The sequence below is a fragment of the Cajanus cajan genome, chromosome 3, assembly GCF_000230855.2.
Source record: "Cajanus cajan strain Asha chromosome 3, NIPB_CcT2T_4, whole genome shotgun sequence".
Lineage (NCBI taxonomy): Eukaryota > Viridiplantae > Streptophyta > Magnoliopsida > Fabales > Fabaceae > Cajanus > Cajanus cajan.
Window position 1 is genome coordinate 73,882,292 of NC_138519.1, and position 25,266 is coordinate 73,907,557.

Consider the following 25,266-nt stretch of genomic DNA (forward strand, 5'->3'; position numbering starts at 1 on the left):
TTGATGAATTCTTCAAATTTTCAAACGCATGAAAGGTGCTCTACTGCTAGTGGCTCATGTCTTGAGACATGTGCTTGTTGTTGTACGGTCGCTTGGGATGAGTCCTACCATAAAATGTTACAAAACCACTACTCCACATTAGTTCTTGATTATATTTAACAATTAATATATATATATATATATATATATATATAATTATTTTAATTTATTTATACCAATTTATGTGATTTAATTAATAATTCATTTATTTGATCAATACCTCACTCGCTTATTGTTTCCATTGAGTCAAACATCGGTCTAGGTTTGATAAAATAGGATGTGAGAGTAAGATATAGAATAAGAGTAAGATATGATAAAATAAATAAATAAATAAAGTTTAATCTTATTTAATGTTTGGTGTGTATCATGATAACAAGCTCAACAAAATTATTATATGAGTTAATCACCTATACACTATAATGTAAAGTTTTTTTACACTGACAACCAATCAGATCTATTAATAGTGTCATGTCATTTTCTCATTTAATTAAATTAAAATAAAAAAAAGGCACTATTAACAGATCTGATTGGTTGCCAGTGTAAAAAATTTTACACTGCAGTATATAGGTGATTAACTCTTATTATATTATATGTTTTATATTAATTTAATATAGACCAATAAAAAAGTAAATTATGTTTAAATGGCAAAATTTCTGTTTCATCATAATTACACATAAATTTTATAAAAAAATTAATTGTTTAAAATTTTCAAATGAAAAGTAATCATTTTAACTATATTATATATAAAAAAAACAAAATTATTATTTACTTTTTCTTAAAATTATAAAAAAGAAATAAATATTTTAAAATTATTATTATTCAAATATTTCATTAAAAATAAATTTCATTTTAATATTTTAGTTAACAACCCTTTAAATTTACATATGAAAATCATTATAATTATATATAAGATAAAATGTTAAAAGAAAATTTTATAGTATAAATATATTATAATATATAATATATAAATTAATATTATATAATGTGTATTGCTATATATTTTATAAAATAATATTTAATATTATATATATGTTATATTTATTATATACTTTTTTGTTATTTAGAAAGGAGAGGTACTTATCCTATTTTATAACATGTATTTTATGTAAAGTTACAGTATCTCTAAAAGTTTAGTAGGAACCCATACTGATTATTATTTTTAACATTTAAAAAAAAAAAAAAAAAAAAAAAAAAAAAAAAAAAAGACATGGGAATCTAAAACTACTTCTACTAACATGGGAACCTTATATCCATCTCATCCGCCTTCAAAACTGAACATTTGGATATAGGAGGATTGAGCAAAATAAGTAATGCCTCACCTGAAACTCTGAAACCTCCAAATTCACATCCACTGACTTTTTAACGTCATATGTCACTTGTGATTGTGAATCAAGCAGAGTAGGTAACTCTCCATCGTCTAAATTTTTATAACCCCATTATATAACACCTATTTAAGTTATTTAATTTATAAGAAAAATTAATTATACTTAATTATATTTTATATATATATATAATAGTTAAGAACTATGTGCTCTAGAACCACCTCAAGAATTGATACTTTTCACAGTATAAATACCTCTAAGTATCAGGAACATTGTCTACCATACAGGGGCACAAGTTAGGAATGGTCTTTTTATTATTAACAGGCAAATCAGTATATAATTGATCAGGGTCCCAATTAGCATTTCTCTAGAGATATCTTCAATTCGTATTCTCACATGTTGGATATGTACAAAAGGTACAAGCTCTCCTAAGGGTTGTTTGTTGATACCAAACTTCCTTCATCTGGAACCCATACTGATTACAAACAACATAGTCCTTTATTCAAATTCATCCTCAAATGAAAAAATCCGTAGGTAATGCAATTTCGTTAATATTATCGATAATTTTTTTACTGGATACATTTTACCGACGAAATTATATATATGTAGAAAGTTACCGACAGATTTTTTATGGAAATATATTGACTGATTTTTCTATGAAAAATTACCGAGAAATTTTCTGCAGGAGATTCTTCTGCGACAAATTGTTAACATATTTTCCGTCAGTAAATATTTGTTAATTTTTAATTAAATAGTTGATATTTACATAAATCTTTTTTTTAAATGAAATGTTTTGTTTTAATAATTAAATTGTTTATTTTATATAAATCATGTCAAAATAAATAAAATAAGTTAAATTCATGAATGTATTATTATATGAAAACATGTACCTTTAGCATTATATATAGTATTAAATTTCAATAATTTCTTTGAAAAATAAAAATTAAAAATATTGCTAATAGATAATTGCACTGCAACAAGATCATAACTGTGACTTTGATTTCATATTATGTGTGAAAAATCATTTGACTTCCAATAATCATAATACTACGAGCGAAATTAGTCTTTTATCAAATAGACTTATATAATAAAAAAGAACTTTGACTTTAATTTAATTAAATCCTTGTTATTATTTGATAAGTTGAAAACTTATGAGGTGAATAAAAAAACACTTATGAACCGTTTAGAATAAAATAATACACAATGAAACATATAGAATTGTGGATATGGGTATTGAACATGGGATAACCACACAACAAAAAAGACTATATTTATTCCACAAACCACTACATTCCGAAAGGAAACACAAACCATAATAATTAACCAAGTTTTGGAAGCTGGAAATAAACATGCAAGCCAAAGCCATCTGATGAATCAAAATAAAAAATTTGAAGACTAAACAGTAATGCCTTACCGTTATGTCATCACACTGAAACATGGACGATTGAAAAAATCCAAACCAAATCAAAGACAATTGAACTAAAAAACATATTCCCCATAAGACAGATAACAATGACATGTTTTCTTAAGGTAACATGTTAGGCCAGAAGCCAGTTTGGAGTCGGAGATCAGCATCAACAAGTGAAGGAGGATGCATTATCATCTCATCCCGACCATTACCATTGAGCAAGTCCATGAAAAACTGCCTTTGCATGGGATTAGCATTCGTATCCAACTCATGGCCGAAATTCATCATTGTCATTTCTTCTGACTTTGGCATTGACAACGTTGGTGTCTGCATGGATTGGTATGCTTGTGTCGGCATCTGGAGTTGATACGATGGTGCTTGCAATTGGGATTGGTTTGGGATCGTCTCATTAACATTCATTGTTTCTAACCTTTTACTAATCTCCTTAAGAGTCACTTCAATCACTGAAGAAAGATCATTCAAATCAGTCACATGTGTGTTATTATTAGGCTCAACACTCTCCACACTAAGGCATTGAAACATGAACGTGGTTGTTTCCATCTCTCTATTATCCTTCACTAGTTTCATCAGTTGCTCCTTGCTCTTCAGGATCCTTTGTCCAATGAACCCTTCCTGGTTCACCATCTTCTTGCTTTGCTCTAACTCAGGCATAGACCTGAACTTTCCCAACACATTTTGGACACCCTCATCGGATGGCCAAACCTCAGCCTCACGTTCAAAGGGACTATAAACAATAGCACATGCTTCAATGCCACAAAGGGTGCTGAGTTCCTCAACCTTCTTCAGCATTCCTTTCTTCCTCTTTTTATATGTCGTCTTCCTCGCAGAATCATTGACTATGAATGCAAGTTTCACCTTTTTTCTGGTCATGATGATGACCAGAAAAAGGGAGAAACAAAAACAAAATGGAAAAGAGTTATTTATTGTGGTTTGGTTTCTATTGCTACCAACATTCTCTTTATATAGACTAATTGATAGACATGGTTTGATTTTCGAGTACGCCTTTGTTGATGGTATTCTACTTTGTGTGAAAGTGTTGCGCTCTAAACTGTCACTGTAAATGTCATTCCATACATAATGATATAGAGAATCCATCACTTTAATGATATTTAAATTCTAAAATTTAGAATATGTTTGAGTGAGTAAATTACTTAATGAGTTGCTATACCAGACAGGTGTATATGTCAAAAGTCTTTTCCTCATCCTTGAATTTCATGCCTAAATATAGACAAATCATAATTTCTAGTAGCATTTTTAGGATTTGTATTAGAATGTAAGATTATTCATATTATATATTTATACTAAATTACTTAAGGATAAATTATTTGTGTGATCATGTCGCATTACACGAATTTAGAAACATTTCTCTTTCTTAATATATATAATAAATCCATAAATGTGCATATTTATGGCATTTTATAAACTATTTTGAACGCTCAATATCCAATCCTAATTCCTAACGACTTAACAAAGTTTTTTTTATTTAAATAATAACATCAAAGTAAAGTGACCTAAATAAAAGCATAAAAAGTAAATTTTTATTAGACAAATAATTCGAATATTGAAAAATGTATAAGTTGGATCATATTACATATAACGAACACACAGCATGCAGATTATGTGATTTTAGTTAGCTTTTAGTTTTTTTATTGGTTAAAAAACTTGTTTTATCTCATGAATAGTGTTTAGTAAAAAAAATGTAGTTTGTAACATTTTTTAAAAATGCTTCTTCAAGCAATATTTTTTTTTTATATATATATACATTAAAAAAAATAACGCTAGTTTCTAGCTTATTATATTTTATACCCATTTTTGTCTTTAAAAGTTACTTTTGATTTAGTTAAAAATTAGAACTTGAAAAAATAAGCAAAATTTGTCTGTTAATTTTCGTTTTGTTTACATAAAAGCTACTTTAAAAATAAAAATTTGATAAATATATATTTATAAAAAATTATAACTTAAAAAAATAAGTAAAATTTGTCTGTTAATTTTCGTTTTGTTTACATAGAAGCTCCTTTAAAAATAAAAGTTTGAAAATATATATTTATAAAAAAAATTGTACAATAAAGTATAACTATAAAATTAAATTTTGAAAAATAATTAATTATTTACAATTATTTTAATGATAAAAATATTAAAATTAATTAATAATTTAAAATTTCTTAAAAGCTTGAAAAATTACTTTTATTAAAAAAATGTTATTTTGATGGTGATTTAAACATAGTTTATTAAATGCAATATTAATTTAAGAAATTTAATTATTAACTGAAAAATATAAAATGTTTGAAACTTATATTTAGTCTTCAATAATAGAAAATAACGATCTTTAAAGCTGTTCAATCAAGTATTCTAGTTAAAATACAACAATATTATTGCTAATAGAAAAATACAACAATATTCGTTCAGTCTAAAACTTCAAGTTTTTCTAAATAAATTAATAAAAGATTTAATTAATTAATTGGAATGTTTTATAAATATGGGTGATTTTAATTAAATAAAAAAAAAGGTTGTAAAAATTATTATACATATATGTGTTGAAAGAAATATGTTTTATTTTATATTGCTTCAATTAAATGCTTTATTTAATGAGGAAAAGAAAACGTAATTGTGGTTTATTTTATTAATTGATAAGTTAAAGGCAAGTTAGAGAGTTTTTATGAGAGATTAGCATTAGTTTTCTTTTTAAGCTTTTTTACATGTATTTTTTCCTCTCATTTAAAGAACTTGGGGAACCAAGCTACCAAAGATCATCCTAAAATTCCACACCATCATCATTCATTGAGGTGACAAGAGAATGAGCATTACAAGGAAAATGATAAATTGCGACGGACAAATTGCGACAGTTATCTAGAAACCATCGTCGCTTTGATATTGCGACCCTTCATACAACAGTTTTTCAAAACCGTCGTAAAATTGTTCAACATTGCGACGGTTTATCGTAAACCGTCACAAAATTTGTTTAACATTGCGACAGTTAATCATAAATCATCGCAAATTTTTTTTAACATTGCAACAGTTAGTCATAAACCGTCGCAAACTTTTCAGCATTGCGACGATATTGCGACCCTTCATACGACAGTTTTTCAAAACTGTCGCAAAATTGTTCAACATTGCGACGGATTATCGTAAACCATCGCAAAATTTGTTTAACATTGCGACAGTTAATCATAAACCGTCGCAAATTTTTTTTAACATTGCGACAGTTAGTCATAAACCGTCGCAAACTTTTCAGCATTGCGATGATTTACTATAAACCGTTGCAATCTACAAGACAATTTTTTTATTAGAATTTAAAAGTTTTTTTTTGAAGTATTATGTATATTATCTTAATGAACTTATATTTTATTAACAATTTTCTATATACTTCCTTTAACATGAGGTACACGATTTTTTTTTCTTTATATAATTTCAAAATCGTGACTAGAATATAAATTTATCTTTCAACAAACTTATGAATTTATCTTGTATGTAAGATGTGTTAGATGTGTTAGAGTATATAAATAAATATAATTATCATTTTATAACTTAATTTTTGAATTATCAAATCACATATTATTGAATAATTTACAATGTTAAATTTTATAAATTTTATTTTAAATGTCCATCTTTTTAACACTATTAAAAATATAAAAATAAATATGTTAAATTTTATAAAAATCCAGTTTAATTTATTTATGATATAAATATGTTTTTAATATATATCTAATATATATTTTTAGATGATAATTTATTTTAAAATATATCTTATAATAACAATTCTAAATAGAACATAAATCTTCTGATTTTTCTTATTTTGAGTTTTTTAATCAATATATACAATTTTACTATTTTGATTTTTTCAATCAACATATACAATAAATAAAAAATACAAAAGATAAACTTGCATGGTACAAATTTTATTTTATCAAAAAATTATTTATTTTAATATATTACATTATATATGTGAATATTAAGCCCTATATATATATACATATATATATTATAATTAAACTTTTTTAAAAAATTAATTCATTATTAAGAAATTTTTTTTATCACATGAGAATTAATTTCTTTCAAAAATTTGACAGATATCAAATAAATAAACATTTTTTATGAATCTATATTTTTATTTTATTAGAATATAATTTTTTTTAAAATATATTATTTTTTTAGATAAAAAATTATGTATATGTCAAATAGTAGTGGGGGCAAGTGCCCCACTATTCTAAACGTGTATCCGTCCCTGTATATATATATATATATATATATATATATATATATATATATATGTGTGTGTGTGTGTGTGTGTGTGTGTGTGTGTGTGTGTGTGTGTATATATATATATATGTGTGTGTGTATATATATATATAATATAGAGGGTTATAATTATACCGGTGTAACTTTTACTAAGTATTATGTCGCTCAATAACTATATTAAATGTGAATTTTGTAAATCTAACCATTAAATTGAAAGTTCATATCACTTTATAAGTGTATATCAAATTTTGTTAAAATTGAACAACAACTGGAAGGTAATCAAAGTGTTTATATTTTAGTGTATTTTGAAATGAATATATTACATCAATTTTGTTTTATAAAAATGAAGTATCAAATCATCTTGGATTAATATAAAGTTTTGTATATATAATCTATGAGAGATATGAACTTTCAATCTAACAGTTGGATTTACCAAATTCACATTTAATATAAAGTTATTGAACGGTATAATACTTAGTAAAAGTCACATTTAATATATATATATGATAAGTGTTATGATTTCATTAAGTTTATGACCTAGTTTGAAGCACTTATATCAATTTTCCTTGCTTTAGACTTTGTTTTTAACTCAAAACATATCTAAATTGTTAGGTGATCACATTTTATTTTTGAATCATGTTTTTAGGTAACTTACAAGTATGTGGTTGTTGTTTTGTAGTTTAGGAGAAAGCTAGGAAAGAAGGAAGGAAGTCAAGTCCCCAGGCTAAGCCCCAGATCCACGCTTAGCCTCAGCATGGTAGAGAATCTGATGGAAGAACTTTGGAGGAGGCCGGATTGATGTAGCTTCCTTCAAGTCTTTCCCTAGATCTTTGGCTCCTAGAATCCTTCCAATGCTTGTGTAAGGCTCCAATGGAGGGAGGAACCTCACGGCCACCTTAAGATGGTGGAGAAGCCTCTCAAGAATGCGCCACTCTTGGTGAAGGGATAAGCATTCTTCAACCCGCCACACTTGTCTTTGGAAAAGTGATAAGAGATTGGTTTTGCACAAAGAGGTTTAGGACCTTTGGGAGGAGAGAAATCTGATCTCTAATTTGAATACTCAATTCTCATTAATGCCAAAAGTGTTATACAAGTGAAAATTTGAGGCTATATAGGCGTGGCCACCTAGGGGTTAAGCTAGACTAGACCATGGTTCACTAGGAACCATGGTTGGGTCCGTCCAACTTAGGGAGCAAGAAAAGGCTAGACCATGGTTCACTAAGAACCATGGTTGAGCCTTCCTAAACCGCCCTTGTGTAGGAGAGAAAAGAGGTCCAAGCATTTGGCCAAGTGTGCACCAATGTGAACACAAGGTGTGAACACAAAGGTGTGGACGGTTTTGATTGGTTTCATTTAACTCCACCCGGTTTGAAAATGGTTCATTTGGTTTAGTTAGGTTCATTCAATGTGAATGGAACCTAGCTAAATCAAATCTATGAAAAATTAGGAGTTAAATGAGTCCAATATGTAAAACCTTTATCCTAAGACCACATTTGGCTAAAATGCTAGGAGCACACTTTAGTCTACTAATGCCACTCCTATGCCTACTTCTAACAAGAAAAAAAGGTGCCTCCAAAATACAAAGGCAAAACAATCCTATACAAAGTCTACTATATACAATATATACAATGGGACTACTCAAGATACTACTAAGGAGAAAAGTACACAATGCTCATGGTGAGCAAGGGTCTAAGAAGCACCTCCTCCTTAGATGTCTCTTCTAGCTTCCTTACCATGGACCTTGTCAAAGGTCCAATGGCCTTCATGTATTCCTCTTCCTTGGATGGTCCTCCATCATACCCTCCTTCTTGGGAAGGATCTGTCCTCAGATCTACCTCTTCATCATCCATGTTAGCATTCCCTGAAAAAGGCATAAGATCACAAACATTAAATGTATTACTAACACCATAATCAGAAGGTAAATCTATTTTGTAGGCATTCTCATTTATTCTTTGGAGTACTTTGAATGGACCATCTCCTCTCGGACTTAGTTTAGACTTCCTTTGAGTAGGAAATCTTTCCTTTCGCAAATGGAGCCAAACTAAGTCTCCTTCCTCAAAAATAATTTGTTTTCTCCCTTTGTTGTTGTATTCCATATATTTTTGAGTTTGTTTTTCTATGTGGTCTTTAACCTTCTCATGGAGTTTTCTTATAAAATCAGCCTTAGAAACTCCTTCTTTATGAACATAAGAAGAAGTACTAGGCAAAGGAAGTATATCCAAAGGTGTGAGAGGGTTAAAGCCATAAACAACCTCAAAAGGAGAAAGATTGGTAGTCTTGTGGACTACCCTATTATATGCAAACTCTATATGAGGAAGATGTTCATCCCAAGACTTCTTGTTGTTCTTTAAAATGACCCTCAATAGAGTAGATAAGGATCTATTTACTACTTCAGTTTGCCCATCGGTTTGTGGGTGACAAGTAGTAGAAAATAGAAGTTGAGTTCCTAGTTTTTCCCAAAGTGTTTTCCAAAAGTGACTAAGGAACTTAACATCCCTATCCGAGACTATTGTTTTAGGGATTCCATGTAATCTCACAACTTCTTTAAAGAATAGTCTTGAGATATGGCTAGCATCATCTACCTTGTGGCATGGAATAAAGTGAGCCATCTTTGAAAATCGGTCCACTACCACAAAGATAGAATCATGACCCCTTTGGGTTCTTGGGAGACCAAGTACAAAATCCATGCTAATGTCTTCCCAAGGGGTGCTAGCTATAGGTAGAGGTGTATAGAGTCCATGAGGCATAACTCTTGATTTAGCTTGTAAACAAGCTATGCATTTTGAGCAATGCTTTTGGACATCTATTCTCATGTGTGGCCAATAAAATTTTTCTTTTACAAAACTTAGAGTTTTATCAACTCCAAAATGGCCCATGAGACCTCCTTCATGACTTTCCTTTACTAAGAGCTTTCGAATGGATCCTTTGGGTATGCAAATCTTTCCCATTTTATACAAGTACCCATCATTGATGTAGAATCCATCAAAGGCCCTTTTAAGACATTGCTTGTAAGTGGACTGAAAATCTAGATCATTTTCATACAATTCCCTAATGTTGTCAAATCCAAGAATTTGGGAACTCAAGGTAGTAAGTAATGTGTATCTTCTAGAAAGGGCATCGGCCACCACATTACTTTTTCCCTTCTTGTACTTGATCACATATGGAAATTGCTCTAAATATTCTACCCACTTAGCATGTCTCTTATTTAACTTACCTTGCCCTCGCAAATACTTTAGTGACTCATGATCGGTATGAATGATGAAGTCTTTAGTCACTAAATAATGCTCCCAAGTTTTGAGGGCTCTTATAAGAGCATAGAGCTCTTTATCATAGGTGGGGTAATTCAAGGTGGGACCTCTAAGTTTTTCACTAAAATAAGCAATGGGGTGGCCACCTTGAAGTAGGACCGCACCTATCCCTAAACCACTTGCATCACATTCTAGCTCAAAAGTTTGAGAAAAGTTTGGAAGAGCTAGAATAGGTGCATGTGTAAGTTGGTCTTTTAAGTTATGAAAAGCCTTCTCTTGCTTCTCCCCCCATACAAAAGGCACATCCTTCTTGACCAACTCATTAAGAGGAGATGCTATGGTGGAGAAGTCTTTAACAAACCTCCTATAGAAGCTCGCTAAACCATGGAAACTCCTAATGTCTCCCACATTCTTAGGGGTAGGCCACTCTTGGATGGCTCTAACCTTCTCGGGGTCCACCTTAACCCCCTCCTTGCTAACTATAAACCCTAAGAAATTCACACTTTCTTGGCAAAATATGCATTTTTCTAAGTTAGCATAGAGATGGTTTTCCCTAAGAAGAAGCAAGACATTTCTAAGGTGTTCTAGGTGTTCTTTAAGGCTTTTACTATAGATTAGGATATCATCAAAATAAACAACTACAAATCTACCTATACAATCCCTTAAGATATGGTTCATTAACCTCATAAAGGTGCTAGGAGCATTGGTCAAACCAAAAGGCATGACTAACCATTCATATAATCCAAACTTGGTTTTAAAAGCGGTTTTCCATTCATCTCCTTCCTTGATCCTTATTTGATGATAACCACTCTTAAGATCAATTTTAGAAAATATGAGTGCTCCATGCAACTCATCTAGCATGTCATCTAACCTAGGGATTGGATGCCTATACTTAATGGTTATATTATTTATAGCTCGACAATCCGTGCACATTCTCCAAGTCCCATCTTTCTTTGGAACTAAAAGAACCGGCACAGCACAAGGGCTTAAGCTCTTTTGAACCCATCCCTTCTTCATCAAATCTTCAACTTGGGTCTCTATTTCTTTTGTTTCTTGGGGGTTGGTCCTATAGGCGGGCCTATTGGGTAGGCTTGCCCCGGGAACCAAATCAATTTGATGTTCTATTCCCCTTAAAGGAGGAAGCCCACTTGGAACTTCTTTGGGAAATAGGTCATCAAATTCCTTTAAAAGGTTTTGAACCCCCTTTGGTAGAGACTCAAATCCAAGATTTGTGGCAGCAAGTGTCTCTTTAGCATAGAGAAGGAAAAGAGGTTGATCAACTAGGAGACATTGTTTAATGGAATGATTTATAGAAAATTGACTCCTAGGAACAACTACCTTGGAAGGGACACTTCCTTCCAACTCTATAACCTTCTCTTCCTCTTTTTCACAACTTAAGAGGTTTTTTTTCTCTCTCTTTTTTTTTCTTCCACAATTTTCTTTTTCATGGCCACTTGATCTTCTAACACTTGGGAAGGTGTAAGAGGGATCAAGGTATGCTTTTTACCTAGATGGACTAGGCGGATCTTATTGGTGACACCATCATGGATGGCTTGTCTATCATGTTGCCACGGTCTACCAAGTAAAATATGACTTGCATCCATGGGAATGATATCACATAAAATTTCATCTTTGTACTTCCCAATGGAAAAGGGCACATTTACTTGATCTTTGACTTCTATAGGTCCATCCTCATTAAGCCACTGAAGTTTGTAAGATTTAGGATGGGCTATAGTAGTCAAGTTAAGCTTATCAACTAACCTTTGGCTTACAAAATTGTTACAAGAGCCACTATCAACAATGAGAGAACATGTTTTCTTGAAAATCTTGCATCTAGAATGAAAGAGATTCTCTCGTTGTGATTGGTCTTGTTCCTTAAGTTGGTTAGTCAACAATCTATGGGCAATTAATAGATCACCCTCACATGGTGCTTCCTCACTAGAACTATGGCTTTCGTCTTCTTCACTTGAGGAGGATGAAGAAGATGAAGTGCTCTCCTCACTTAGGATCTCATTGCCCCTAATGATCATGGTTTTTTTTGTAGGGCATTGGGAAGCTATGTGTCCCCTTCCTAAGCACTTAAAACATTTTATGGAGCTAGTCCTAGTATCATGGGAAGGTCTTTCCTTAGGTTTCTCTTTTAGTGACTTATCCTTTGAATAGGAGGGGGTACCCTCCTTCTTGAAGTCTTTCTTAGGGTAGGGGGTAGTTTCCTTCCTAAAACTAGGTTTTCTTTTTAATTGTTGTTCTACCCTCACACAAAGTTGAACTAGTTCATTTAGGTCTCTATAGGGCAATAGCTCAACTTTATCCCTAATCTCTAGGTTTAAGCCACTTTGAAACCTAGCTATGGTGGTTCTTTCTTCCTCCCTAATTCCCGCTCTCATCATAAGCAACTCCATTTGTTGCCTATATTCCTCAACACTCAAATTTCTTTGTTGGAGTCTTTGGAGCTTGTCCATTAACTCCCTCTCAAAGTATGGAGGAATGTGCCTTCTCCTCAAGGCACTCCTTAGCTCATTCCAATATTGGATTGGAGGCTCATGATGAATTTGTTTTTCTCTAACTAGGGAAGTCCACCAATACATGGCATACCCTTGAAAGCTAAGAGTAGCCATGGGAACCTTTCGGTCTTCACCTACATTGTGGCAAGTGAAGAGTTGTTCAACCTTCATCTCCCAATCTAAATAGTCATCCACACTATCCTTGCCATGGAAGGGAGGAAGGTCAAACCTAGGTTCTTTAGGAGTTGTTTCATGCCTAGGCCTATGGTGCCTAGGGGGTCTTTGGTAGTAACCATCATCATGATGACTACTATGCAACCCTTCACTTGTTAGTGAATGTGTGTGCGAGTGATAGCCTTTGGACCTAGAAGGTCCATGACCCTCATGGCCGTGGGGTTTGCTAGTCTCACCCACAACAAGTTTATTTAACAACTCTCTAATTGTTTCATTGTTTTTTTCATTTTCTAGTTCTTTTTTTCTAATGTATTCCTTAAGTTCCCTTAGTTCTTCCTTAGTACTCTTATGGCTCTTAGGGGAGTGATGACCATGCACACTACTATTATGAGAATGATCACTCATTTTTGCAAGGTAAAAGGTTTTCACAAGTCTTTGAAAATTGCAAAGTGAGTGATAAAAGTTTTCACAAAAGCTTGTTTGGTGTAGTACTAAGTACTTAGAGGTCTAAGTATACAAGTTGCACTATCAAGGGAGGTGAGCTACAAGGAGCCACTTAATAACCAAGCCTCTTCAAGTGGAAATTACTAAACCCCTTTGTACTTTTCTTACAAAACAAAGTTCCACACAAGACAAGTAAAGTAGTGTGTGTGTGTGCACGAAACCCCTAGTAGGCAATAGAAGCCTTCTAAACGAACCTAGGAGCTAAACAATTAAAATGAAAGCAAATAAAGCATATACTAGTCGCTTATCCTAAGGTGAAAGTCCAAGTAGCACCTAAGGCTTTTTGGGACACTTTCACCAACCTAGAAATCCGGTTTATGAAAGCTAAAACTAAATCTAGCCGGTTCCTAGTGGAAGCCCAAGGTGGCACTTAAAGCCTTTGGGGACCCTTCCACAAGCACTAATCGAGGCTAATAGAAATTAAGTAGGACTATTTAGGAGGTGGTGGAGCTTACTTAATGTCCAAACAGCCACCCCTAAATGCAAGTTGAATACAAGAGAAATCACACAAAACTATTCAACAAAATTATGAAGTTACAACTCAAATAGTCAATACAAAACAATGGTTCTTCTTGGCCTATCTTCCACCAAGGCAGCTGGGACAGTTTGGTGCAGTTTTGAACCCCAGGGAAACGCCCCAAATTGGCTGGAACCAAGTCCTCTTCAAGGTCTTACAAACAGCCACAAGGTTCCACCAAGGCCGCCACAAAGATACACCAAAACCGCCACCAATCTACACCAAGGCCGCCACCAATTGCCACCAATTTTCACCTACAAATTCAAAGCAAATTTTGGCTGCACAAGGAGCAAACAAGTCAGCCTCTCTTAATGTGTTTCACTCAGCAATTATGTACCTCAATCCTCCTTCAAGGCTAAACTCCTTTGAGGTCAACCACATGCCTCAATTATACCTTCCTTCCAAGTGTAATGACTTGAACAAGGCCTATAACTTCACCAAGCTTAGCAAGCAAAACAAGAGAGGAAAGAGGCCAAAGAAGTAAAACTGAAAAGCACAATTTGGGAAGGGCAAAACTCTAATGGAAATTGATGAGACAAACAAAGAGAGCCAAAAAGACACAAAGCAACAATTAAGACTAATTTCAAAGCTAGCACTCAAAAGATTTTCCTAAGAATGGCACTAGATTTGATTACAAAAACCAAAAACAAAATTTGTGCAATGCTAAGATGATTTTTAAAACTCTTTTCAGCCACTGGACAGTGAGGAAACCACATACAAAAATTCGCACAAAAAACAATAGGCCAAGTGCTACAAATTGCTAATTTTTCAACTTGAATCTTTCTATGCTCTTTTGTTTCTTTTGTTTTCTTTTCTTGTTCCTTTCTTTTTGAATTCTCTTTTTTTTTTTTTTTTCTTTAAACACAGAATGTTAAGCACTTTAAACAGAGGCCAATCACAAATTCAAAGGTTTCCAAGTGGTGGAGAAAAGAAGAGAAAGAAGAGGAGAAATTCCAAGTGCACTTAGGCAAAATTTTCAGCACTTTTTAGTACTAGTTTTGTTCCATTTTGTCACTTCTTTTAGCACACTTAAAGAACGTTTTCTAGGCACTTCTTTCTCTGTTTTCTTTAATCAAAGCAAGCACAAGACACACAAAAGAATTGCTGGTCAACAATTGCTATGAAACTAATAGCAAAGAATTTCACAAAATGACTCTAGAACATGTTAGGTCTAATAACATGCATAGGCATTAATTTGTGAGCACTCTAAGAATGATTTTAACATGCAACCAGCAATGACACAACTTCAAGTTCAGAGATTAATATTTCAAGATTCAAAAAGAAAAAGGGACTACACGGATTTAATGACAAGCAAAGCAACTACACATGACTCTAAGACAAAACTAGTAGTTTAAGAAATGTAAAAGATTTGTTTTCTTGATTCTTTCTTGGAGTTCTTTTTGGACCGAAACTTGTAGGGACACAAAAGAAAATAAAGACAATCCTAAATCATAGAGAAAGATACACAAAGATTACCTACAGCACATACCAAGATTGATTCACAAGGATTAGCAAAAATGAATCAAGAAAGGCAAGACAATGTGAGTGAGTTCTATAGATTTATAAGTGTGACACAAGAATCACTCAAGGCACATACCAAGACTCAAAGAAAAGGAAAAGAAGACAAGGAGAACAGAACAAGACTCAAGCAAGATTATGCAAGATTCACAAAAAGAAAACAAAGAAGCAAGGGAATTCGGATTACTTGGAGACCTAGCTCTTGATACCAAATGATGGAAGAACTTTGGAGGAGGCCGGATTGATGTAGCTTCCTTCAAGTCTTTCCCTAGATCTTTGGCTCCTAGAATCCTTCCAATGCTTGTGTAAGGCTCCAATGGAGGGAGGAACCTCACGGCCACCTTAAGATGGTGGAAAAGCCTCTCAAGAATGCGCCACTCTTGGTGAAGGGATAAGCATTCTTCAACCCGCCACACTTGTCTTTGGAAAAGTGATAAGAGATTGGTTTTGCACAAAGGGGTTTAGGACCTTTGGGAGGAGAGAAATCTGATCTCTAATTTGAATACTCAATTCTCATTAATGCCAAAAGTGTTATACAAGTGAAAATTTGAGGCTATATAGGCGTGGCCACCTAGGGGTTAAGCTAGACTAGACCATGGTTCACTAGGAACCATGGTTGGGTCCGTCCAACTTAGGGAGCAAGAAAAGGCTAGACCATGGTTCACTAAGAACCATGGTTGAGCCTTCCTAAATCGCCCTTGTGTAGGAGAGAAAAGAGGTCCAAGCATTTGGCCAAGTGTGCACCAATGTGAACACAAGGTGTGAACACAAAGGTGTGGACGGTTTTGATTGGTTTCATTTAACTCCACCCGGTTTGAAAATGGTTCATTTGGTTTAGTTAGGTTCATTCAATGTGAATGGAACCTAGCTAAATCAAATCTATGAAAAATTAGGAGTTAAATGAGTCCAATATGTAAAACCTTTATCCTAAGACCACATTTGGCTAAAATGCTAGGAGCACACTTTAGTCTACTAATGCCACTCCTATGCCTACTTCTAACAAGAAAAAAAGGTGCCTCCAAAATACAAAGGCAAAACAATCCTATACAAAGTCTACTATATACAATATATACAATGGGACTACTCAAGATACTACTAAGGAGAAAAGTACACAATGCTCATGGTGAGCAAGGGTCTAAGAAGCACCTCCTCCTTAGATGTCTCTTCTAGCTTCCTTACCATGGACCTTGTCAAAGGTCCAATGGCCTTCATGTATTCCTCTTCCTTGGATGGTCCTCCATCAGAATCCCTGAAACAGAATTTTGATCCCCACGCTGAGCATAGAACTAAGGCTGAGCGTGGGAGTCCCAGAACCTCATTTCACTCCAGACCTATCCTCAAGCTTAGCGTGGCTTCTCACGCTTAGCGTGGATTGTGCTGACATGTCATTATTCACATAAGACAAAAGCTTTTATGACCTAAAAGTGGGATTTTCGAGGAGAGAAGCAAGGAGGATCATTCTTGGAGTGTGTGTGGCGGCTGGAGAGCTCTGGAACCTTCAAGATCAAGCTTCTTCCTTTCTTCATCATTTGTAGAGTTCTACATGTTTATGTGTAGCTAAACTCACCCTTGTTGGGGTTTGATGTAACTAAACTCATTCTCATGTATAAACTCTAAGCTATCAATCTAAGTTGTTATTCAGTTTTATTGCTCTTTTTCTGTGCATAATGCTTGTTATGGCTTGATCACCCTTAACTTGAACTTAAGGTTTTTAAGAGATTGAGAAATGATTTTAAACCTTTGACTTGAAATAGAGCAGCTAATGGTGCTTATTGCTAGAGATAGAGTAAATGCCATTGGTCTTTCTTAAGCTCTTGTTTTTAAAGCTGGTTTCTTGGTTAAACTATGCAAGAGATTGATAGTTTAAGTTAACAACTTAGATGCCAACTTGTAAGAGATTAGGGTTGGTTACTTTTGAGAGTGATTGATAAATTCTGAATAATAACTATTGTGAACTTAGTGATAAGCATGAGAGGAAGGTTTAGTGAAGTCAAACCCCAACAATATATTAATATTGCATTAGAATCAAGTTTTTTACTCTAAGTGTTTACCAAAATACCAAAAAGAATTGTTATTGCTTGTTTACATTATTTACTATAGCAAATCAAACTCTTATAGCTTTTTGGTAGCTTAGTTAGTATAACAAGTGAAATTGCAAAGTGTTACGCAAGTTCCTTGGGAGACGATACTCATACTTTCATTGAATTACTTATACGATTTGGTACACCTGCCAAACGAGATAACAATATATATATATATATAAGGGGGTTTATAATTACATCGGTGTAAATTTTACTAAGTGTTACACCCCTCAATAACTTTATATTAAATGTAAATTTTGTAAATTCAACCGTATCTTTTACTCTTAAATCATATATACAAAATGTTATATTAATTGAAGATGATTTATTATAAAACAAAATTAAATCTGTCGGAAAATTTATATTTTCGATGAGAAAATTTTTGTAGGAAAAGCTATATTATTGATGAAATATTTCAGAAAAATTTATATTTGTCGAAAATGTAAGAACTGGTTTTAAATTTGATATGAAAATATTATGATATAATTAGATAAGATTTTAAGTTAGTATTTTATTAAAGGTTGATAATTAAAAAATAAAACAAGAATAAATACATTTTTTGAATTTTATATGTTTAATTTAAGATAACTTACAAAATAACTCTTGGTAAAGTTATTCCGCTCAATAACTCATGGTGTGTGTTGAATTTCATCGATCCAATTAATTGTTAATTTAAAAGTTATTAAATTTTACTAATAATTATAATATAAAAAAATTAATTAGTTTTGGAATAAATTATTTGCTAATTAACAATATAATTGAAACATTAATTATTTTAAATTATTTAACTAAAATCTTATTGACAATTTACTATATGATCTTAATATTTTTGTATAACTAATATCTGGTTTTAAATTTGATATGAGAATATTATATATAATTAGATAAGATTTTAAGTTAGTATTTTATTAATAGTTGATAATTAGAAAATAAAACAAGGATAAATACATTTTTTTGAATTTTATATGTTTGATTTAAGGTAAATAAATATATTAAATTAATTAATAATTTATTTAAAATATTATAATTTAATTTATAAGTATGTAATAAATAAATATTTATAATTTTATAAATTATATTATCATTATAAATTATAAAATTAAATAATTTAAATTATTATTTTAAATAGAAATAAGTAGATGTTAATTATAAAAGTAAGTACATATAAATAAATAATAACTAAATATATTATTATTATTATTATTCGTAATATAAAATTATTATATATTATTATTATAGTACAAATATGAGATTGTATATTTGAGGATGACTTAAATGAATTAATTTGTACAAGTTATACTGACAACATACATATACATTTCGGTAGCTTACTCATTAGAACTTCACAGTTAAGCGTGTTTGACCTGAAGTAGTACAAGGATGGGTGAGCTTCTCGGAAGTTTCCTAGAAATTGCACAAGTAAGGATAAAACACGTTAAACAGTGAAATATCGTGAAATAAAACCCTTGAGAGGCCAAATATGAGGATTGTTACATTAATAAATTTATTAAAATTAAAAAAAAATTATAATTTCCGACGGGTAAAAAAAGGGTCGTAATATTAATTTAGAGGCAGTTGGTGCGACAGTTGATGAAAGGGTCGCAATGTTAATATAGAGGCAATTAGTGCGTTGGGTGCTTCAGTGATCGCAATTCCAATTTTGCGACGGTTTGTGCAACAGTTCTATTAACCGTCGCAAAATTGCCTTGTGACGGACAATTTTGCGACGGTTTCCAAACCGTCGCAATGTTGTCTTTGCGGCAGTTCTAACCGTCGCAATGTAGGCCATATAACCGTCGCAAAATCGTCATTTTCTTGTAGTGGAGTAGTCTCATTATAATGTGGAATACCTACATATAGAGAGATTAACTCTCAATCTCTTATCTGTTCATCTATGATGTGAAGAAAAAATCTCAATTTTATCTTATAATTTGTGAATTTGTGTTTTGTACTTTTCTTATATGTCTTATTTATGATGATTGAGATCAATATATGTATAATTGATTTCCTGTTAATTGTTTTAACCATGAATTTATAAGTGTTTGTAGTTCATATAAAAACCCTAATGTATAGAGTAAAATGATTTAGTAAGTTATAGTGATACTTTGGATGTAAGGATGTTTAATTGATGGCTTATTTGTGTAGAATTGGGCTTTATGTGCATTTTTACCAATTGGGTCTCATGATTTGGGTTTTTGTATATGTCTTGTGCAATTTTTTGCACTTTCTATAGAGGAATAGTTTCTGGCATGGTGTCAGGTGTGGGAGTAATAAAGAGCATTGGCTACTCCCTATGGCACATACATCAAGTGTGGGATGGTCCATGTTGAGCATAGGAGTCTTATTAGGGGCTCCTTGGTGCAATCTTGACGATCATGAGTGTAGTCATATCAGACGTAGTCATTTTAGAGAGTAACGTAGACTCTTTTTGTGAGTTATATCGATGCATATGGTACCCGATGCCAGATGCCACCCTGCATGCATTGAATTACATGTTTTATGTATTTAATGATGTGTTTGGAGTACTTAATCAATTTAATAACCTTTGTTAGTTAAAGAATATAGTATGCTAATTGAGTAATGAATTATGTGTAACTTAATAGTATAATTTAACCTTGTGATCATCTTTTGAGGTTGGTTAATGATGATGTATGAGGTGTTCATGCGTGGATCATACGATGGTTATGCATGAAGTCTAAATCGAGACTTAACCGAAATAAAGTCTAAACATGATTACCTAGCCGTGATATGACATGAATGTGATACATAATGTAAACTTGTGATGATGAATACATATGATATGAATTAAGCATATATAAGGATTTATGTGACATACATTATTAGCATAAATGTTTGTGATGTGCATAAAATGGAATATAATAACTAGGAAAGGTCCCCTTGTATAATCTTAAAGATTTATATCTTAGGCATAATCAAATTTGAGAGTTACATCTTTGCTTGTTTGTATGTATGAGAAACATGATAAGAATGATTTTTTTTTTTTTTTTTTACACAAGAAGGGATTTTCTTGTTTTTATCTTTTTATTATATAAGATATTGATAATGATAGATAATAAATTTATTTTATTTATATTTAATATTACTTTTATTATTTTTATACTACATTGTTTATTTTAACTATATTATACTATTTACAACATTTATTTTATTATTTCAGCATTATACTTTAAGATATTGACATTGATAAATAATAGGTGTATTTTATTAATTTTTCAATTATAGTTTGAATATCTTTTATAGAATATTTTTTATTTTAACCAATGCACTAGTTATATTATTATTTTCTTATTTTTTATATTGTATTTTAAGATATTTTAATTTAACCAATGCACTATTTTAAGATATTTTAATCATTATACTAAAATACAGCACAAAAATATTAGTAGTATACACATTATAAAAAATATATCAATTGAAACTAAAAATATGTAATTAAAATAATTGATCTATAAACTAAACGATACAAGAGTTTGAAATTAATTAAAAACTAAAATTATAAATGCTTCCAAATATATTTTATCAATAAAATTAGGGATGGTAAAATGAATTGTCACTCACAGAATGAGTTGGATATCTAATTCCATCTAGCCCACTTTGTCATGTTGAGGTGGGTAAACCTGTCGACCCACCTAATTTTATTATTATTATCTTATTTTTAATGTTAAGTTTAAATAAGTTACATGAGATTTATTATGTGAATAATTTGTAATTTGTTGTGTAACAAATATGTTATACAATTAATTTATTTTATTATATGTAATTTGAGATTGTTTGTGCTACATATTTGTTGGAAGAGTTATTATTGTTATAATTATATATCTATTTTATTATGTAGCAAATTTGATATTTGATACGTAGCAAATCAAATCAAATATGATGTAATTTAATATTTATTTTATTATTTAGGTACACTAATTTATTGGGTCATTTAGATACTAAGAAAAAAAATATATTGAAAGAGGTGGCCAAAATAAATATGTTAATTTTTTTTTTAAATTTTTTTGGTACCCAGGCCAAGACATGCCTATAATTTTCACTTGATAGGCTAGTTCCTGACTCTTTTTGGTAGGTCAATGGTGAGGCCAGCCTAAATGGGTTCAGGCTGAAAATTCATTTTGTCATCCCTAAATAAAATACAAATAAAATTATATAGAAAATATCTATTAAAGCTTCAAACTATTAACATGATATTCACTATTGTTTTGTCTTATTTTTATGTTTTTTTTTTTGTCAAAATTTTACTTTTCTTATTAAATATGCGATGAATAGAAATAAGATGCAAAAGAGAGAATCAATGCAATTAGAAGCTAAAAAAAAAGAAGAAAAAAATGAGGTAAAGTAACATGTTATTTAATATTATTTTTCATTTTCATTACTTTTTTAATAAGAAAAAGTAATAGGAATAAGAGGTGTTAAAAAAAATTATGATGAAAAATAGATTTAAGAGATAAGTAACTTGAACTTCTCTTTTTTTCTTTTTTTTCATGAAATATGAAAACTAGTTATTCATGAAATATGAAGAGAGAGAAAAAAAAAATAACAATAATCTCCCAAGGGATGATAACAAGCACAAACATCTTTCAAGGTAATAGGTTAGGCCAAAAACTAGTTTGAAGTTGAAGATCAGCATCTCCAAAATGAGGCATTATTGCCTGATTTCCATTGCCATTAAGCAAGTCCATAAACATTTGCCTTGGCACGGGGTTAGCATTCATATCCAACCCATAGCCAGAATTCACCAATGTTGTTTCTTTAGTCTTTGGTACAGCCAATGCTGGAGTTTGCACCTGAGGTTGGTTTGTTGTCATCTCATTAGCACTTAGAGTTTCCAACCTTTTATTAATGTCCCTCAAGTTTTGTTCGATCATCGATGAAAGATCACTTAAATCACTAGTAGTCATGTTATTATCAGGAAGAACCCTCCCTACAGTAAGACAACGAAACATGAACATGGTCATCTCCTTCTCCCTATTGTCCTTCATAAGTTTCATTACTTGGTCCTTACTCTTCAAGATCCTTTGTCCAATGAAACTCTCTTGGTTCGCCATCTTCTTGCTTTGCTCCAACTCAGGCATAATCCTGAATCTTTCCACCACCCTTTCAACACCGTTATCAGAAGGCCAAACCTGTGGTAGAGGATCATCGGGGCTATAAACTATAGCACATGCTTCAATGCCACATAGAGTGCTAAGTTCCTCAACCTTCTTCAACAATGACTTTTTCCTTTTTTTGTATGTTGCCTTCCTTGCAGAATCATTGGCGATGAATGAGAGTTTTACTTTTTTTCTAGTCATGACAGTGAATAAAAAAAGAGAGAAACGAAAAGAAAATTGAAAAGAGTTTTTTGGTGTGGTTTCTATCGCCACCAACAATGTCTTTATATAGTTCAATTTGATTCACTAGTGGTCTGATTTTCCGGCAAACCTTTGTTGATAGTAATCGAATTTGTGTGACAAATGCCAACTGGTTTTGGACATTAAAATGTCACTTTAAATGTGTTCCATATATGAAAGATACAAAGAATCACACATTTAAATTCTAAAATTTACAACATCTATGAGTAAGTAAATTACTTAAATTTAGTTAGTCCTAGAAGGGTGTATATAATTAAAAAATATTCTCATCATTCGAAGAGTGTGTTAGTGAATATTTCTCTTATTACACTTATTTTTATTAATTAAAATAAATTATATATTTTTTAATGAATTTTAACCAATTAAAAATAATGTCTTTAAAACAGTATGTCAAAGATTAACATATTACTATCATTTATCTTAAATTTCATGATGCATATACATAAATAGATTCTAGTTTGAACCATTAAAATTAATTTAGGGACAAAAAATTAGAGTAGTATGTATAGTTCTAAGTTCGACGTGTCGTAAGTATAAAAAAGATAGATTCTAGTTTTTAATAGCCTATTAATGGTTAGTACTAATATATAAGATTCTTCGTATCATATATATCTAATTATAGTAGATTACTAAAGAAGAAATTAATAAATTATGTGATAAATTCAAAAACAAATTATGAGGCTACGTACGTGTATTCTTTCGCACAATGTAATTTTACATAAACCGAATAAGATCATTATAAAAGGTAAAATTTTGCTTAGGAATATTTCACGTTACATATTCTAAAACATTTTTTTTCATTCTTAACATATATAATGAATGTATAAATGCATGAATTTATGATATTTGTTAAAATATCTAGATCCTTCAATATTATCCAATCCTAATGACTTAACAAATTTTAAAAGGTTAACTTTTTGCTGCCAATAAAGAAAAAGGGGTAATTTTTTATCATACGAGAAAATTATTTAAACATAAGCGTAAAAAATAGCTTTTTTTTTTAGAGAATTTATGAGAATATTAAAAAATCTATAATATTCACTTAGTAAAATTACTTTTCTAAATCCAAATGAACAAGTACGTTGAAATTAGTATAAGAAAACACAGTGCTTTAAGAAAATAGGTAATTTATATAAGGTTGTCACATCACATGTAATTCAACCTCTTTTGTTATCTTTAAAGGTAACATAAAATTAAAAGAAAATTATAATGTTCTCCTTAAGATATACATGCTGTCATATCTTCTTACGTTGAAAATTACATTTTCGTCTCTCGAAGGATTCTAAAATATAATATTTTACATTTTTTTTAAAACTTTTGGTTAAAATTATGTTTGTTTGCAATAAAAAAAAACAAATTATTACCAAAAACGTCTTCTATACAAACTAAACTTCTACACTCAAGAAGATGTTAGTGTTATACCATTATCTTTCATTATGTTACTTTCTTAATAAATTCAAATATTATATATATATATATATATATATATATATATATATTTACATATAAAGTGTTATTATAAATATAATATATGTAAATATAGATATATTTAATATTGACACAATTTTAATGTTAATTTTAAATTTTAAAAACATATATTACGCTATATAATTTATATTTATAATTTTTAACAATATATAAACATATATTATATTTATATTATAAGTATAAGTATTTTTTAGTGATAATTGATAAGTTTTTTATTATTATATGATAATTTTTGTAATATTTTAAAATAATTAAATTAAAAATAATATATAAGTTAAATAAAGTAAATATAAGTATTAAGATATATAGTATTTAATATTTAATGTTCTTGATATAATATTTTTTTAGAGACACTTAACTAAACAAATATTTTTTTAATATAGTATTAATGCTTATATTTATTAAATATTTTTAGTTTTTATATTTATCTTTTTTAATCATTTATAGTGTTTATAGTTTAAAATATATTTTTTAGTCTTATATTTGTTGTTTTTAATCCTTTTAGTCTTTATAATTAATTTTTTGCAACGATGTCAAATTTACTTTTTTTTTTTAATTTTACGTTTTGTGTATCTTTTATACCCTTAACTTACACATTCATGGTTGAAATATTTTTTTTACTTTTATAAAATTAAAAACATCTATCACGTTGACACAAAACAAATAATGCTATAAAAAAAATTAATAATAGGAACTAAAAAAATTAAAAAATTAAAAATATAAAAACTAAAAAAATCTATCTTAAATTCTAAAGATTAAAAATGATAAAAAAAATAAAGTATAAAGTAAGTAAAATAAATAAAATTATAAAAACTAATTTTTTTTATTTTT

At 30.5% G+C, this 25,266-nt stretch overlaps 2 protein-coding genes across 2 annotated transcripts; both read right to left on the reverse strand.

The window, feature by feature from the left end:
• Nucleotides 1–2,450: 2,450 nt before the first annotated feature.
• LOC109816875 (agamous-like MADS-box protein AGL75) lies at nucleotides 2,451–4,868 on the reverse strand. The gene has a single exon (XM_020382028.2). It carries the CDS (start codon nucleotides 3,883–3,885, stop codon nucleotides 2,887–2,889), a length of 999 nt encoding a protein of 332 aa, XP_020237617.2. The 5' UTR covers nucleotides 3,886–4,868; the 3' UTR covers nucleotides 2,451–2,886.
• Nucleotides 4,869–22,144: 17,276 nt separating this feature from the next.
• Nucleotides 22,145–22,912, reverse strand: LOC109816873 (agamous-like MADS-box protein AGL80). Its single transcript, XM_020382025.3, has one exon. It carries the CDS (start codon nucleotides 22,885–22,887, stop codon nucleotides 22,174–22,176), a length of 714 nt encoding a protein of 237 aa, XP_020237614.2. The 5' UTR covers nucleotides 22,888–22,912; the 3' UTR covers nucleotides 22,145–22,173.
• Nucleotides 22,913–25,266: the final 2,354 nt, after the last annotated feature.

Bases quoted from the DNA above. Each gene is read 5' to 3' on its own strand.
- LOC109816875 (XM_020382028.2), bottom strand. From the start codon at position 3,885: ATGGATTCTCTATATCATTATGTATGGAATGACATTTACAGTGACAGT.
- LOC109816873 (XM_020382025.3), bottom strand. From the start codon at position 22,887: ATGACTAGAAAAAAAGTAAAACTCTCATTCATCGCCAATGATTCTGCA.